The 18,973-nt window shown below is 39.7% G+C and overlaps 1 protein-coding gene across 1 annotated transcript in view; it reads right to left on the reverse strand.

Moving 5' to 3' along the window:
• Positions 1-313: 313 nt before the first annotated feature.
• The window catches only part of LOC117456607 (transmembrane protein 132D-like), a 34,026-nt gene continuing 15,366 nt past the window's right edge, over positions 314-18,973 (reverse strand). Inside the window, exons 4-10 of the mRNA XM_034096532.1 lie at positions 17,002-17,173; positions 14,984-15,127; positions 10,166-10,374; positions 6,250-6,430; positions 5,621-5,734; positions 5,349-5,540; positions 314-1,786 (exon numbers count right to left, since the gene is read on the reverse strand). Coding sequence (XP_033952423.1) covers positions 314-1,786; positions 5,349-5,540; positions 5,621-5,734; positions 6,250-6,430; positions 10,166-10,374; positions 14,984-15,127; positions 17,002-17,173 — 2,485 coding nt within the window. The remainder of the gene's footprint in view (positions 1,787-5,348; positions 5,541-5,620; positions 5,735-6,249; positions 6,431-10,165; positions 10,375-14,983; positions 15,128-17,001; positions 17,174-18,973) is intronic.

Here is an 18,973-nt window from a genome sequence, read left to right on the forward strand (position 1 = left end):
CAAAAGTAAAAATAAGAAATAGTATAGATATATTTATATTTACAACATCAGATTTGCTGAGTGCATCCTTTTCAAATACAAGAATATTGCAATTTCTTCATGGGGTCACCATTGCACAATATATTAAGAGGCTTTCCATCAGCATGTATTTTCATATAAAAAGTCCTTTATCTAATCTCAATAAATACATCCTATAAAGGGACTTATCTTTTATCAAAACAAGAGCCAGCTTCTTTCTACAACAGGACTTGCTGTGTATGAATACTATTCTTTTCTTCTTGTTTTTCACTCACATAACAATACCCCAATAAACTCACTTGGGCTCTCCTATAGGTTTGACCACAGGCCACGGCATGTCAGGTAGAGGTGACTGTGGCTCAGCGTGGGCCTGCTCTAGCTGCAGGGCCTGCTGGTTAGCCCAGTTCAAGTCCACCCCATTCTTCTTCAGTACAGCCAAGTGCTTGACGTCCAGCGTTGTGAAGGTGGTGAACTGGACCTGGTTCCTCTTACTGGTGGGGGAATGAAGTGGCTCGCTTCGGTGTGGCCTGGCCAGCAAGGTGGCTGAACGGTTCGCCATGGGGTCAATTGCAATTCCCTGAAAATGCTGCTGCTGGGAGGTGTTCCTGCTGCGGCCCAGAGTGGCAGTTCTTTCGGGAACAGGGGGGCCGCTCACTGTGGGCAGGGCGACCTCAAGGCCGTGGGGGCCGATGGAGTCTACGGAGTGACGAGACTCCAGAGAGCGGTGAGCCTCGCGTTTTAGCGTGGACACTTGAGCCTGGATACCTGGAGCGGGGTGGCCATCGTTGCCCAGCCACACCCAGTCGTGCTTGTGATCCTTTGGGTCCCCTATGGGTGCCGGGGCTGCCTTCATTGCGGCCTTTTTATTCCGGAAACAAAGGTTATACGAAAGACAGTTGACCAAAAAGGCCAAAATAGCTACACAGGCCAGACCCACCAAGGCATACATGCCGATTTCAGTCTGCGACAAGGCTGTGAATGTCCTAATGAGGTCACTCTCAATAACCTTCGGAGTTTGCTTCTTTGGCGTCACTTCTGCTTTACGGATGTCTTTGTTAGGGGTTGAATTGGGGTTGTCAATCATGTTTCCAAAGCTTCTTTTCTGCTCTTCACCTTTACTTACTAACCCCACCGTTGTATATAGGGGTATGGCAGTGCTCAGCAGTGTACTCATTGTGCTGGTATTTGCCGTTGTTGTGGGAAAAGCAGTGGTTGTGGTACCTCTTGTAGCTCTGGTTGTGTTTCTAACTCTAAAGACAGGCCGCACAATATCTCTTGTTGAAACTGTGGTTGAGGTGGTGGGTTCTGCTGTGGTGGTCTCTTTCTGGGCAGGGGGTGTGCTTCTGTATAACCAGTTATCCACGTCGGCGACCACACGCTTGGTTGTTTTGGGATCACCTACCAATTCTAATGCACCACCATCAAGATCTGTCAATCTGTCATTGCCGCCACCACCACCACCTTCTCCTCCTGACACTCTGCTGCTACTCTGGAGGTTGATCCTGAGTAGACCGGTGCCCACTGCCAACTTGCCCTTCCTTTTGGACTTCTGGCATTCCTCGCAGATCCTCAGCTCCACTCTCACTAGCGCCCCCTGGCTTTTCCCTTCACCTTGCATTACTATGAATGTGGATTGCTGGGTTCGGCGCACCGTGGCAACCTTCTCATCTGGGGTAGAGACAGTCAGAGAGTAGATACTGCGGTCAAAAAGCTCCAGTGGTGTCACTGCGCCATCGCTGAACTGAACCCAACAGCTAACCACTGCTTCCTGAGAAAGAAAAAAAGAAAAAACGATAATGATAACTGAGCAATACAGTTCATATGTACAAAAGCAGGTCAACAAATCAATATTCTCCTCTCTGCTTTCTGTGAGTGCTATATTCACATGATTGTTAATAGCACTAAATTGCTTATGCTAATCTCTTTATGATTACACTCAGTAGGGTGCTATTGTTCCAATACTGTAGATTATAGTCTAATGAAGTCAGAGTATGGCATACAATTAACCAAAGTGGTTGTAATTAAAGCAATTTTAACAAGAACAAAAATTACAGCAAAAGGGGTCGTGTTAAGAGCCGATCCAATCACATGAATACACAATGACCTATTTCCTGTGGCTGATGTGAAACACTGGGGTACCACAGACCTAACCTATATTTTGGGTTTGAGTACATAATGAATCACCCTGAGCAGAGCATTGACAGCTTGCCACCACAGACACAATTGGTTGGTCATCTGTACTGGCATGGTTCCAACAGTTTGTTATTGGCAGGGGCCGACCAGCCACAGCAACAGTGTGCTGTAGGTAAATTGAGCTGTCGCTACAACAGATATGGAACCGCTAATTGCTGCCCCGTGCCTGTGTCGGGAGGCTGGTTTGATGTGGGCAGGATGCCATGGCTAAATGTGCGAGTGAGCCTTTTAAATGATCATCTGTGCACCCTGTCTGCCTCTTCCGCTCTCTCACACAGCATGGTTACTGCAGATGGTGGTCTCAATGAGTTCACATTCTGAGAGGCAGAGAGAAAACACTAATATTATTACACCCTTAAGGTGATGGTTTTGCGCAAATCTGTTCTGCCGTGGCAATTTATATAATTCAAATCTTATCTGTAGGAGCCCATTATGTCTTTGGTGGAAAATATATATTTAGGATACGTTAATACCACACTATTAAGTAAAAGTGTGATTTTAAGCCGCCCCTGACAGGGTTTAGAATGAAGTTGTTTTGAATGATATTGTTTGTGGTCTGCAGCAATATCCTCACTGGAGAAAACTTAAATAAATGTGAAATAGTGTGGTTTCCATTGAAAATAGGACTTTTTTTTATCAGATTGTGGTCCTTCAAATGTGGGTTTAAAGCATTTGAAAAACATGTTCTGATCCTGCAGTGCTTTCACAATTAAATGACATTATATATCTAACAATGCTGATAACTGCCACATCCCACCTACAGATTGTTCGATTTTCCAATGTTTAGGGGGTACCAAACTGAATAACACTATCTGTTCAGATCAAAATCTCAGACATTTTTATTTCTTACCTGTTGTGCTATTTATCAAGCTTGATTTGTTTTTGTGCATGTTTCCCAATGTTGGAGTTATCAGCCTTAGAGATGACTGCTTTCTCTTGAATATCATTTCTAAATCAATGCTACAATGGGAACGTGGGGCTCAATGCGCCAACAATGTTTTAAAGGGGCCTTATTATGCTTTTTGTGAGTTCTCTTTCCTATAGTGTGTTATATGTTTTATTTCTGCATGTAAAAGCTTGGGTTTCTCTCCCACACCATTTGTTTTCCACTGTTACAGTTCCTCTTTGATTGATAAATAGCACTAACTGTTAGAGCAGGGGTGTCCACACTTTTTCAGCTTGGGATATACATTTAAAATGACCAAGTCAAAATGATCTACCTAGATTAAAAATGCTAAACATATATTTATTTATATATATATACTGAGTATGTTGGTGTACCTTGCATAACTGCATGAACCCGTATGGCACAATACAACTCAGTACATTTTTGGTCATTACGTCAATTTGATACCCTTTCTTTAGTAGAATTGTATAAATTGGAAGGGTAACTAGGTCATCAGCTCGCCAGTGATTTGCAGCTGGCGCGGTTGACCGTGCAAGCGTGGTGAACTGCGTGTTAGAAAAGATGAGATCTCAGACTGGCTTACCTGTAGGTCAATCAAGTGGCAAATGCCATAGTAAGGATGGATGATAGGCTAACTTTTTTTTTCAATGCCATGCGATCTACCCGCACTACCTTTGCGATCGAGGTATTGGGCACCCCTGTGTTAGAGGATGAAAATGATCATCACCCTCGTTTCATGTAAAGTTTCAAGTCAGGACTCCTTTGTGGACCCTACAAGGATAAGTGTCTTTTAAATACTCTATTACTTCAACAGATATCGGTACTACTTCAATTGCCGATATGAGATAACAAAATGTACCTGTAAAAGTCATAATGCGTCTTCTATCATTTACGTTTCTATTCACAACTTTTGATTCCTCCCATGACACGATCACCTTCAAGGAAACACTTTATCCGGATGTATCAAATTAAATGTTGCACTCAACAGCTCTGTCCCCACAGATGTCTTGCTAATCACTTTATGTAGTTTTAGTTCAATTACTGCTGCCTAAATAAAGTGTGATGCAAGCAAGTTGTCTCCCTGCTGGTCACAGCTACTGCTATACATTCTGAACAGGCATACAACCAAGTAGATATGTGGTCAAATCTAATTAAATCAATGTATCAATTAATCAGACAATCACAGTTAACTACACCTGCAATGTTGGTGATTTCCTTACCATAAGCCAAACTATTATGAAATACTGATTCCTGAATCCAAGCACTAGGATTAATACCCAATTCTTGTGAACAAAGTTTTGATTTACATGCGATATCATAGAGCATCAAAACAAAAAAAAGTTTCCCAATCTGTTCACAGTGCAAGGACATGTAAGTCTTTAAACGCAAGTCTGTGAGGATTCATGCTGTTCCTTTATTGCACATGCATCTGTGAGTGATTCTACGCTGGTAATAAAAGGAGAAAATTGTCATTGGAATGAATTCCAGGGGCCTTGCTCGTTAAATGCGCACACTTTAAAAGAACAAGAAAAAAGGGATGTTTTAAGACTTTGCACACATTAGCAAAAGCAGAGCTGCAATTTTAGCAGCTCACTGCTAAAGAGGGAAATAGCTTACTTGTTGCAAAGCCAATAAATAATTACATGTTGAGAGTAAATGCAGACAAAAACACATTAAGGGCTCTCACCTTTGATATTTAATTGCAGCCTATACCGTAGCAATCTGAATTCTGCATGTGTGTTTCTGCTCTTATGTAAGCCCTCTGATGAAACCTTGTCTATGGGGGAGACACTAACAGTTTCAAAAGATGTGAGTTACAAAGGAGAGTGAGTGATTAAAAGAACGTGGGCATCGGTCAGTGTACTTTCCATTCAAGACATATGAGGTCTCATATATTTTTAACTACATTTTACAGCGTGTTACCATCCTTATTTTTTTTAATCATTTTGTAAAAGAAAAAGTGTTGTTTTGTGTCACATGGAAATCAATTATTTTCTGTTTTATAATCTGAATAAAATAAAATAAAGGGTTGACTCATAATTATAAAGAAAACACTCTTTTATTCTCTCACAGTCTTTTCGTTTATTTCTGCTTTTTTAGATTTTCACACTCAAGGTCTAAAACGAGAATCTGTAAAACTAATAGCAATAAAAAGAGAGAAGCAGAATCGAGAGAAGCTAAGCGAATCCAAACCCTTTCTATGCTGTGTTATAATTTTCCAGTTGCTTACCTGTTCGAGCTGCGTGATCATCTCCTGTGTGGTTGCCGTGGCGACGATGGCCCCATTGCTCCCTGGGCTGAGCTGCAGGGACAGCGAGAGGCCAGAAACAAACTGCACCCCCAACTCCGTCACACTCACTTTATCGTCCACCACACTGATGCTCCTCTCAGCTAGCACGGACCAGGTCAGTGGGGACAGCACCTGCAACAAGGAAAACCTCATGCAACTGCTAAAACCCGTCTGACATACACACATACACAAACACACACGCAATGGCTTACCTGAACAGTAGTAGTGCCCACAGCCCGTCCCTGGAGGACCACCCCATCCTGCACCCTGGCTACTTCAGGATCTGACACTTTTAGAAATGAGCGCACAATATTGGTCACATCCACCTAAAAACAGAGAAAATGTTGATTGTATTAAATCCTTATAAAGCTACTGCAATAATGTGATGATTTGTTTCAACTTTTGGAAACATTTAATCTATTTATAAATGTACTCAAGAACTGAACTTAAGTTGAGTTTTAAAATACTATATATTTCCATTTTCCATTACTCTATTCTTAAACTCCACAACATCTCAGAGGTTTTACTTTTTACTCCATCACATTTGTATGAAAAGGTAAGTTCCTTACCAGACTCAGAGTAATGACCATTTTAAATATTGTGATATTTTACTGTACATTAAGAAGACTTTATTGATTCACAAGATATTTAACGGACAAAATACCCACAATAGATCATATTGATGCAATGCAAACATTAGTGAATCAATAATCAAAATTCAATAAAACAAGATATTCTGTATAATTACTACATTGAGTTGTGATATTTTAAGTATAACCTAATGTTAATACTTATACTCCTAGTACTTGATATACAAATATGAATGTATATACTTGTTTACCTGCCAATCAGGACCCATGAAGTACTCCACAGGCTCCTCCCCCGTTAGCGGGTCAGACGGCGCCTCAGCGTCAGCCTGGGCTATAAATGGTGTTAGCACCGTGAGCCTAGAGTGCTGGTACTGCAGCATGCAACCCCTGCCCTTCCTCACGTCCTCCTCTTCCTCGCTGTCCCATGTCGACCTGACATACAAAGGGGAATCAGACACAATTAGTTGCCGACTTTATTTCAAAAATATATGTTAAGAAAACTTTAGTTCTGTTTCCAAAAGTTAGAGAATAAGGTCTGAATTATGTTCAGACCTGTGTTGTAAATATGAAGGCATCAAAAGCAGTTATCTTAGCTTAGCATAAAGACTGCAAGAAGAGGGCGACATGATAACAGGTTATTACAGTCAGAATAAAGCTCACAAATGTAAATGTTATATTTCCTTTTCAAATAAAACAACAACAGAAAGGAAACAACAACAAGATGTGGTTTTAAAGGGATTTTTCAGAATGGCTATCTCCTCTGTCTTTATGCTAAGCTGAGCTAATCGCCGGCCGACTGTATTTTCATATACATTTAAGTTATTCCGATATTTCACAAAAATGTGTTCATTTATTCTAAGTAACAAACATGACATTCAATAAGTTGCAGTGAATATGTGATGTGAACTCTTAAATTGTGTTTTCTAGCCAGCAGAGAGACCATGGGCTCATAAACAAAATACTGGAGACCAGCAGTGTTTGTTGATGCCATACAAGGGACAACACATTTGCGGACTGACCTTTTCTTCTAAATGAATTTAAGTTAAATTAACCAGGATCCCACGGCTGGCTGGTTTGTTTGTGCGCGATAGAGGTTAAGCTGTGCACTTTCCTCAACCCCCTCAGCAATGATCATTCTGTATAATTATCGTAAGCTCAGCTGGTGCGCCATGCACCACACCACAGGTGTGCTGCGGGGCTGGTGGCTATGCTTTTACACTGCAGGCACAGCGCTAGTGTCAGGAGCTACAGTCCAAATAAACTTCATTATTATCTAGCCTTAGGTCAGAACTTAAAATGTGATGGAGATGCTGCTTGAATTAAATAAGTGTGACTCAACACCACACGGCAAACGTAATCTCCCCTTAATGATTGAGTCTAAACTCATAGTGGTTAGAAATGCTTCTAGGCTTCCACCTGCATACTGTAGAATGAACGGTACTTATTTAAAGTTTAATCTGTATTTTGAGTTTAAAAAAATATCAGCATTCATAGTATCATTAATTTGTTTAATTGCATGTTTGTACTTACTGACTAACTGATTTCCCAAAGTTTAGTTTCTTTGGCATAGTAATTTAACTTTTCTATTTGTTCTTTGATTAACCTTTAGTCTTTATGCCTTCTATTGGCTTGCCAGGTAGCTAATCAATGCCAACAAATACAACATTAATATCAGTATTATTTAAAGATGGAGTGTTAACTGATTGTTAACTGAGTGTTTTTTTATTTAATATTCTATTTTAAATCAATAGGGTTTTAGTGTGAATCATAATCACAATCTGATGTATAAAGAAAAGAATGACAAAACAAAGCAGGGGTGAGAATCTTTCATGAATCCACAGTATGTTAACAGTAAGTTAACAGTATTACTGTTTTGTTTATGAAGCTCAAAGTGTATTACCAGTCAGTTCTGATGCTACAATTGGACAGCTACTCTTTAGCCTGCATGGAATATACAATTCATCCCTAACATGAGCTGAGACTCGTCATTACAATCACCATAGGAGTTTCCCATTTATGACCTACTATCCATTTGTGGGTATTGAATGTTTTGGGAAATCAAAGCCTCAAAGGGTTTTTACCCTGAAGAGAACTAACAGCCCATCAGTCAGCCATCATCATTAGTATTGAGTGAAGAGTAATGACTTTACTGTAAGTATCGAGTGAAAAATCAACTAACCTTTGTCTCTAGGGCAACTGTGTTACATCTACTGTGTCCTACCCACTAATGCACCTAACACAAATGTTATTTTTTTTTTTTTTTTTTATTTATCCTTTATTTATCCAGGAATGTCCCATTGAGATACAAGATCTCTTCTTCCAGGGAGTCCTGACCAACACGGCACACAACAAGTTTCAACATAAAACAAAGGCATTAAACAAAAAAACATACAATTCAAATATAAATACAGAAGGCCATTTGTGCAGTGGCAAGAAGCATAATCACATCAGCAATAGCATCAGGTAAAACAGTTACATGTTTCATGAAGGGCTAATCGTAGCATACCTTTAAAAGCATTTACAGTAGGAAGTGCCTCTAGACAAAGTTTTACTTGCAGCGTATTCCATAAAAAGGGAGCATAGTGGGAGAATGCAGCTTTACCAAGCTCTGACTGCATCAAAGGAACATTTAAAAGCATCCCATTTGCTGCTCGTCTAGTATTAAAAAAGCAAGTATAAAATGACAGAAGTCTGGAGATATATAAGGGCAGCTTACCTAGCAATGACTTAAGGATAAAAATCAACATGTGTGATTGTCTTCTTTGGTACAGAGAGGACCATCCTAAGGACTGATACAAAGTGCAGTGGTGGGTGCGAGAGCCTGCACCCGTTACAAAACGTATAGCAGTATGGTACGCAGAGTCCAGCTTTTTAAGCAGGGAGGAAGAAGCATGCATATAGATCACATCGCCATAGTCTAATACAGACAGAAAGGAACTCTGCACAATTCTCTTCCTGGCTTCAGACGGGAAACATTTCCTTAAACGAAAGAAAAAGCCCAGTTTAGGTCTAAGTTTTCTCAGTAGGTTCCCAATATGAACATCAAAGGCCATCTTTTCATCAATCCATATGCCCAGATATTTGTAGGATGCTACTTTGTCAAGGCATGTCCCTTCCAGTGTAAGAATCGGAGGGACAGCTGTATTAGCTCGAGAGCGAGAGAAGGTCATGTACTTGGTCTTTTTTGCATTAAGGACCAGTCTTAGCCTTAGCAAGGAGTGTTGCAGTGTATTAAAAGCATCCTGTAGAAGCTCTATAGCCTGAGTTAAAGAGGAAGCCACTGTATAAACAACTGTATCATCGGCGTATAAATGAAACCGTGCTGGGTTTATCCCATTTCCTAGTTCATTTATAAAGATGCTTTTATGATGGCCTGTATTTGCAGTAGGCCGATATTAAAAACACACCTCTCAGTATGCTATAATCCATTTTAATATCCCCACTAACGGCAGACTCAAAAATGACAATACCGCTGAATTATCAAGTCAACACAACTGAGTATAATCAACTTCACAGAATCACAATAGGGTTTCTTGCTACAGTAAAACAATACACAAAAAGGTTCATCCTATTATTTATTTCAGAAAATTCTTACATTTAGCACTTTTACCCAAATTACTGCATCTCTACTGTACTGGCCCACTCAGAATCAAGATAAAGGGACTATAGCAAACAGGGGCGGTTCTAGGAGTGGCCAACAGGGGCCAGTGCCCCCGTAACACTGACCAGGGACCCCCTGTGGCCCCCCTCCAAAAAAGGTTACAATATTACGATTTATTGGAACTAAATCAAATCAGAGACCTGGATGTACAGTGGAGATCTAACTGTTCATTACCTTATAAAAGTAAATACTGTTTATGTTTTTGAATTACATTGTCACTTAAAGTTACTAAAACAAATACTCTAAATGAAAAAAACTACTGAAACAAAAGACTGTAACTTAAATTTACTGAAACAAATATCTTTACAAAAACAAATACCAGTTACTGTATTTTATGTTTATTTTACACAATTACTTTATACTGTCTTTCTCTTTTTAACCTGCTTTTATTGTGCCCCTCTCATGAAATAACTGGCTCCAGCCTGGCCCCCCCCCCAGTAAAATTGGTCTAGAACCGTCACTGATAGCAACCACATGTGTATAGCAATGCAAGTGATGGGCCTTACCTCCTGTTGCCAGAAGTAACAGGGACTCTCCAGCCTTTGATCTGGCTGAGCTTGGGGTCGGCCACATCGATTAGCAAAGGCAGGCGGGGAATCCATACACTCAGCTCCAGCTGAGCACTCAGGAAACCGTAGGTGAAGTCCAGCACTACCCTGCTCTTCCCTCGTGTTTCATTTCCATTTACATAAACGTAATCACATCGCTCTGACACCTGGAAAATGGAGAGAAGAAAAGAAAAAAGGTGAATATATGGCTCGGCCGTATCTGGCTGGAACATTTAAAAAGTTCAGAATTACTTTAGAATCACTGGAATAGAGGTAGGACTGTGCTGTGATTTGGATTAAACTTTTCTTGATAGCACCAGCAAGGTTTTTAATATGTATGGCCCCATGGAAAATAAATAAGAAAGTTTTAACAACTGACAGAGAGGAGAGGCACCAATACAAATAAGCTGAAACCACACAACCACAAACATTTTATCAATTTTGAACGACTTCCAAAGTCTGGCCGGGGAACCACACAATGTTTCTGTTTATGTCATGTAAACTCACAACCTTGGTCTCCATGAAACCTTACGGAATATAAATTAGGTCAACCTTACGACTGTTCCTGTAGTGCAGTACGGTAGGAGGGAGCATTGCATTTCCCCACCAGTGAGGGCAATGAGGTGAAACACAGCAGCTGGTGTGTTTTGTTTAAGATTGGAGGCCTATCTTCACTGCAGACTCACTTATCTTAGCAAACCAGTGGCTCCACAGCGGTAATTGGAGGGCACTAGACTGGAGAGTAGAGCATAGCACTGGAGAGGGGGTGGTATAAAGGGGGAGGCGGAAAAAGTGAGGAAAAAGCGGAGGGAGGAATGACATCCGGAGGGAGGAATGACGTCCAAGGTAAGTCAACTGTGAAGACATTTTTCCATCATGCCACAGGTCCAAAACAAACTCTCTGATGTGTGTTAGGACTCTACAATGCAACTACATGTACTGTAGATGGGCTAATGGACAACAAATAAACTATATAAGCACCTACATCCAGAGATGGGGTCGTTACTAAAAAAAAGTAATATATTACATATTACATATTACTTTAAAAAAAAGTAATATATTACACTACTTCGTTACTATCTACATAAAGTAATTCGTTACTTTACTCGTTACTTTACTCGTTACTTTACTCGTTACTTTACTCGCAGGGCCGGCCCGCCCCTCCCTACAGGCAGATCACGCAGACTGCTAAAGTTTCAAATGTTCTCTTTAGTTCAGTTTCCATTGTCGCATAAGACTGATCCAGATAGCTCCTGAATGTTTTCCTATCTGACCATGGCTGTCCTCTGTCTCCTGCTATCTGACCGTGGCTGTCCTCTGTCTCCTGCTATCTGACCGTGGCTGTCCTCTGTCTCCTGCTATCTGTATATTTTGCGCAGTCTATCTCTGCTCACACTGTTGCGTCAGCGTGTTCTCCTGCGTGTTGGCCATGTGTTGCACTGGAGCCAGACTTCAGCCGAGCACGTACGAACTGCGCATGCGTGAGTGGCAATAACTCTCCTTACCAGCAGGCAGCGGTAGTGTGTATTCGTCATTCAAAACAAGCAACAACCGGTGTGTGTGTGTGTGTGTGTGTGTGTGTGTGTGTGTGTGTGTGTGTGTGTGTGTGTGTGTGTGTGTGTGTGTGTGTGTGTGTGTGTGTGTGTGTGTGTGTGTGTGTGTGTGTGTGTGTGTGTGTGTGTGTGTGTGTGTGTGATATAAATAAACAACAGCTATGTGCGTTAGCTTCACCTAGCATGTGTTCTTTGCAGGTGTTTGTTGAGGTTTGATTATGACTGATTTTAGAAAGTAACGAAGTAACGCGTGTCGGGGCAATGTTAGTAACTGTAGTGTGATTACTGGATTATAAAAGTAGCGCGTTACACTACTCCGTTACCGACAAAGTAATATTATTACAGTAACGCGTTACAAAGTAACGCGTTACAAAGTAACGCGTTACACCCAACTCTGCCTACATCATGTGTTTGTTGGATTTTAGCAAAAATAGTGACACATGTTGATAGACATCAACACAATCAAAAACTTTAAAGGCGATTCTATAACTTGACATTTGAATTCTTATTTTAAAATAATCAGCCTCCTTTCCACATGATCTGTTGTAGGCCTAAAAAAATAATGCATCTTAAAATACCAGAACTTACACATTTTGCAAATCATCCTGCCCAGTTTCAACATTTCAGAATCTTTTACTTTCCAAGCTATAGTTTTCTATTCATTTCTCTTCATTATAGAAATCCATGAGCAGACTTATGAAACTTTAATCATGCACCCATTATAGTAAACATCACGTCGGTGTCCCTTTTTGTCAAAGTTAAAACATATATATATATGAGAGCAGAAGCACAGTGAATACTTTTTAACTCAATATGCATTTATAATTTCCATGACAATGCATCTATCTTTTATTTTATTTGAAGAAGTAATCTCATAGAGATCAAGATATATTTTTGAAGCAAGACCTATGCTCAATGCACTATATAAGCATGAACAAACCATAGACATTTTCACAAATATACATACACATTGTAAAAGCATAAAATAAGTGAATCTATTACGAGTAGTATTCAAGAGCTCAAGTATAATATGTTCAAAGTCAATATAGTTTTAAGTATTGATCATTTTCAGTTAAAGGTAAACCATTTATTAATCAAATGTGGGTCAATTGAAAATGAGTATAGTTCAAGTAAGAGACCCAACTCTGCCATCCCTTTATCAATGAAACTTTGATTTGATTTCTTTTGGCAGGTGTTTCTAGGAAGAAAACTAATAGCTAACTCACATAATTACTAGCTAGCCTATGGACATGGTGAAGCATTTAGCTTCCAAAGAGACAGATTCGGAGATGGTGGAGACCAAATCAGAGCTAAAGTAGGGTGGATGTTAAACGCATTATAACAGTGGCAAAACGTGTCTATCACAACTGGACCTTCTGTAGACACAAACACCCCCCGCCGCAGCATTATAATGTCCGTCTTTTCACTGAATTGTCGTCTTGAAAAGGGTACTCACAACAATTCCGCACCAACTTCATCTTCAACTGTTGCACTTGTCATTTCAACGTTAAAAACAATAAAACGGCATGAATTGCTTCGTCGCATTCATCTAGAATAGATCCTCTGTCTCGAGCCAGTTAACTAACGGGCCTTTAGAGTACCCTGGAACCGACGGGAACTCTGAAAGAATACGCCCATTGGCTACAAATCAATATATGATTGGTTGATCAAACTGTCTGGCCAAACGTACGCTCTCATTCAGTGCAACGGCCAGAGCATTCTATCAAGGATGTAGAATACCTTGGTTGAAGGATATTCTACCCAGAGACCCATAACAAGATCTGATTGGTTGCTTTCTTTTCTAACACAAAACCACTGAAGTGCGTAGTGCATGGTCCGAGAAGGACAAACAAATCAACGTAACACTGTAATATTACAGATCAACAACACAGATACGATTCTCATTTATTCATTTTAAATACATTTTATTACATTTTATTTATATAATTAAATCGATTTTTTGTTTGTTTTATCTGAGTGTTCCAGGGTATTCTCTGAATACCTTGAAGGCCCTGACGGTTCGCCACTGCATTATAACAAGAGTTGCCTGTTTGCAGTTTCAACAGAGTGTTAAATGAGTGTTCAACTGTCATCAAAGGCCAAGAATTATCAAACTGGAAACCACAAAACATTTCACAAACTTGTTTATGGCACAGAAAGACGACCAATCTTAGGTTGGCTAAATCAAACAGTTTGTGTGCTGTGTGTGAATACAGTCACCCTTGTGGAAGTTATATAGATGATAAGGTTTTTGTTTTCAAGCTTTCCCTTCACCTGGCAGTACTTTAAAAAGGGGTCAGAGACAGCAGGAAGCAAAAGAGACCATTCAGAGACACAATAATAACTGGATTAAGTTCCTCTACTGATACAGAAAATCATTACAAACACAGGTTCCCTCTTTTTGGCTCTTTCCCACTCTCCTAAGCGTACACACTTACTGTAAGCACATCGACTCAAACTTACAAAGCCAGTGGCTTCCGTGTCGGCTAATGAAAAATAACATAACTCCTTTTTTCTTCTTTTCTGGTATTCTGTTCTGTGTCTCTCTCCCATTCTCTCTTTCTGCTCCGACTGTTCCAGTAACATGGATCCATTACACAAAGGTCAAACCACTGTGCTTATGGACTGAGTGCAGCTCAGTCTGTAATGCCATATGGAAGAGCTGCTTTTATCCACCATGTGTTGACACACACACACACACACACACACACACACACACACACACACACACACACACAGGCTGGAGCTGGCGAGTTGAGTATGATGGCAAAGTGACAGGGGGTGTTTTGGAGTTAGAGTCCTGTATAAATAATGTTTTGTATGTGCATTAGGGCCTGGATTATATATACAGATTACACTGGAATTTAATATGAGGGTAAAGAAGGCTGCAAACGTTTTTTGATCTTGAAATAGGTGAATTAGGTTTGTTAGAGTCATTAATGCACACTGTTGACTGTGTGCAAGTCAGCATTATAACGGAATAACTACATCCTAGATTTTCATGAAACTTGGTGAAAGGTTTTCTAATGGGAAAAACCCAATATTTTTTGGAGTGGACTCACATCACAGGGCAGATAAATGAACAAAGCTTCATTTATGTTAACACTGACAGCTTGAGCATTTGCAGCCAGTGGTGTTAGAATACAGGAAAATGAATTATTACATATAGTGCGGACAAAAAAGGAAGACATTTACAAGCAACGCATTTGTTGTAATGACTTACCTTGAGTACATCCTCCTCTGTAGACCTACATCTGGTGTAGTTTGTCACATCAGTGACGGAGCCATCAGCCTCAACTGCCAGAGTTTTCACAGGTACAGACACCGTTACACCCATCAGTTTAGCAGTATTCAAGATATCAGTTTTCTGTGTAGAAAGGAGGACATTAATAGAGTAAAGAAAAATGTGTATTTTTTTTTATGGCAATTGCAAAGGTCAAATAGTAATACACTTCTTCCTCTTTGTCTTCTTCACACCACAGCAGCTTACGCAATAGTATAGAGGAGTCTTGGATCTTAATTTTAATGCTAGCTCCCTTTAAAGCTGAAGAATATTGATCTAAATACTTTTTCACTAACGATCATCACTATTTGTATTGGGGCAGGGATAATAGGCAGAGGGTGTTACCAAGACTAACAGAGATTAAAACACTTGCAGGCTCACAAACTCGATTCATTTAAATCACAACGATGCACCGCGTACGCACAAACTAGACAGATGTGCTAAAAATAAATCTCTCTGTGATGATATTATATAACAGAATACATGTTGTTCTGTCTCTCTCAAACTCACACACCTGGATTAAAACAAATCACCTATTAAACGTTGATTTCCCCACCCTGTTGTGCACATCTGTGTCAATGTGTCAATTAGCAACTGCTTAGCTTTTCATACATCAAGACTGGTACTTTACAGTTTACAAGATCTCTGATAAGGTATTTTTAATCTATTATAGGTGATGGCAGTGTGTGTGTAAGGAGCTCTGGGTGATCAGCAGGGTTTTTTCCCCCTCCTGATGCTTGTGGATCAGAAAACGCTCGGCAGATGTTCCCCAGCAGCTTCACATTCTGAACTCTGTCGGCCTGACAGCTGCTGACTGCAATTCAAAAGGGACATGCTCCAGTTCAGACCGAAACACTGACCCATACATAAAGCCACTGGATCAAGGTTAGCGCAAACCCGGAAAGCAATATCATCGCTCTGTGGTTCTGGCAGCGCCACACCGAGTGAGCTCCATTTCCGATGTTTCCGCAGTAATCTGTCTGGCAGTGATCAGGTTCAGTTCAAGTGGTTCTGTTTTAAATCGGCCTCTTCTGGGAATACAGTCTTATATTTACACTTCCTTCATGTACATGTTCATTCAGTCAGTGTAAGTGCTAAATCCTTTAGAGGGCTACATGTCAATGAGATGGACATGAGAAGAACATGCAGAAAGAAAATCCAACACCCAACCTTCATTGCTGTGACGCAACATCCCCCATGCCTTTCCTTCACTATTAACAGTTTTGTATTAAATGTGCATTTTCTTGTGCAGTGCAGTTTTTATTTTAATAATCACACTTCAATTACTCATGGTGGTTGTATAACAGTATGTTTGGCTATTAACAAAATAATAAATTGAATAATAATTCAATATAGTTGATGTCTTATTCATGCTATTGCAGCATGAAATAGCTTTCTGAGTCTCCTTTTCGAAGACAGTAATGAACCTAATATACATTGTCATTGCTTACAGTTTGTTTTAAAAAGGTAAACGTCGCATAGCAGCATGAAATCAGTCTAGGCATCAAAAATAATATTAACGCATTGCAAGAAACTGCTGGTTCAGAAAATAAAATGTCCCTTTCCATACAGGTGATCCGAAGCATATCAAAATCTGCAGTCCAGACCTATAGTAATTTGACATGGAGGATATTTGCAATAACTGCGATGAAGTATTTGCATGCAACCATGTGATCATGCATTCACACACACAGACAACCCAACTCTTGACCTCCATGCCAGATTTCAGCATCCTTGAGAAGTCTACTCATATTGTTTGTAATTCAATGATATCATCAGGATGTTTAATGCATGAAACTGTGTTTGATTAAGGCAATTATTATCAATTTCCTTAAAAGTGAGGTGTTGGGAATCACTCATGCTTCGCCGTAATGTTCGACCTATGGCAAAGCCAAGTAACTAGGTGTGGGGCATGACTAAAAACACAGTAGATAAATGGATACAGATATTGTCCTCACCATGACCAGAGGTGCCAGCCCCACATAGTCTCTCTGAGTTGTGTAGATGCGCATTATGCCCACATCCTTGAGGTTTCCTGGCATCTCCAGACGCCAGGAGATCGTCTGACTCTCTGCCTGCTCTGAAACATCCTTTGGCACAAAGTCCAGTTGCAAGACTTCCAGAAGACCCCTGTTTAGAGACAACATTTGAAAAACACATTACGGTTGGAAAAGTAAACGCAAGCCTCTGTAAACTGAACAGCGACCATCACAGCTGCATGTGGCTCATTATGGCAAATTGACAATGCAAAAATGTCATGCAACTGTATCTGTCAGTAAGAATAAAGTCATTTAGTCAGTGGAATTAGTCAGTAATGTCAGTCATAAAATCTAAAGTTTGCTTACTTAAATTAGTTACTGGTCATAGCAGACTAGAAGCAAGACTGTAACAACAACACCTGTTAGCTGATTAAAAAAACGATATAACAATTTGGGTTGGAAAACTGAAACACTTTTCCTTGTATTCCTCATAAAGGTTGTGTCTAGAGCCTAATATTCTGTGCATGTATTGTAAACATAGACCATGCTGTTCACTGTCTGTTAAATGTACTATAAATTCAGTCGTAGTGTATTATATAAAAATGAATAATACAAATGTAACTAAATTGGATTTCAAAAGTTTTTACAGGGTTTAAAACAGGAAATAACACTTAGCCTGTGCTCACATATAGTTCCAGTTTGATCACAATCTCAACTAAATAAGTTCCACTGGTGTTCAATTGGAACGTTATGTTTGTAAGTACTAAAGTTTAATTAGTGTCAGGATTATTTTGTTCAGTCTACTGTTAAATTACTAGAAGTGATGCAGGTAAATAACCAGAGTAATTTCACTCTGATATTTTCTTATCAAACCTCTGGAAGCTGGGATATACATAATTTGTTTCTTGGTGTCAAGAGACAAATATGCTTCGATGCAAAAAGGAGATGAGATGAGCTGTGTGCTCTCTTGTTCCATGAGGGAGGAAAAGTAAATATCTGTTTAAGGAAGCTGCCAATATACGAAAAAGATAGAAATGACTTTGAATTTTGTGGGGAAAAAACTCCGCAGTTTAAATTAAAAGTGAGTGCAATACACAGGAGGACTCATTTATATCAGCTTAAGGAAGAATAAGGTGAGACTGTGGAAGGAAGATTAACTGAGCTGGAAGAGATTTGAGCCAAGTATTATGGTCTAAGGCTTGTCAAATAAATGTGATGTTAAAATAAATGTGATGTTATTTGTGATGTTATTTGATGCTGCAAAGAGTGTGTAGGCATACCTGCCAGTAGGAACAGATCAAAAATGGAGCCCAACGTAAATGGGGCTGTGGCACTTTGAAGTGAGGCAACACTTTGCATAAAGCGAAAACAATCAGCCTCTAGTTCATAAACTTGCATTATAAAAATACATATAATTATGTGCAGTGACAGGTCATAACTATGTACATATATACATATTTACACTAACACTACTGTATGTTGAAGCTTGGCAGAAAAGAGAAAACTTCCACTGAGTCATTTTAAAGACCTCACAAGCAGGAAATGGAAACCAGGGAGCACATCAGAGATGAAGCAAGTCTTGTGCCATTATACAGTGTAAGAAGTTACCAAATTAAACTAAAGCAGCTATGACCAGTATCCTGCTTCTAAAAAGGAAAGTTTGACATTTTGAAAAAATATGTTTATTAGCTTTTTTAGCGAGTACAATGTGAGAAACGTACTACTGATCTTCGTAAGTTTGTATGCGTTAGTATGAAAATACCACCAACAGTGAGCAAAGTTAGCTTAGCATAAAGACTACAAATATCGGGAACAGCTTGATCTGTAGAGCTACAAATCGTCAGTTTGTAGGCAGTTTTCTTTTATCTTAGAGAAAAGCCAGGCGAGCTGCTTCTATTCTGTATGCTAAGCTAACCAACTGTTGGACATAGCTTCACAATTAATATACAAA

The sequence above is a fragment of the Pseudochaenichthys georgianus genome, chromosome 12, assembly GCF_902827115.2.
Source record: "Pseudochaenichthys georgianus chromosome 12, fPseGeo1.2, whole genome shotgun sequence".
Classification (NCBI taxonomy): Eukaryota; Metazoa; Chordata; class Actinopteri; order Perciformes; family Channichthyidae; genus Pseudochaenichthys; species Pseudochaenichthys georgianus.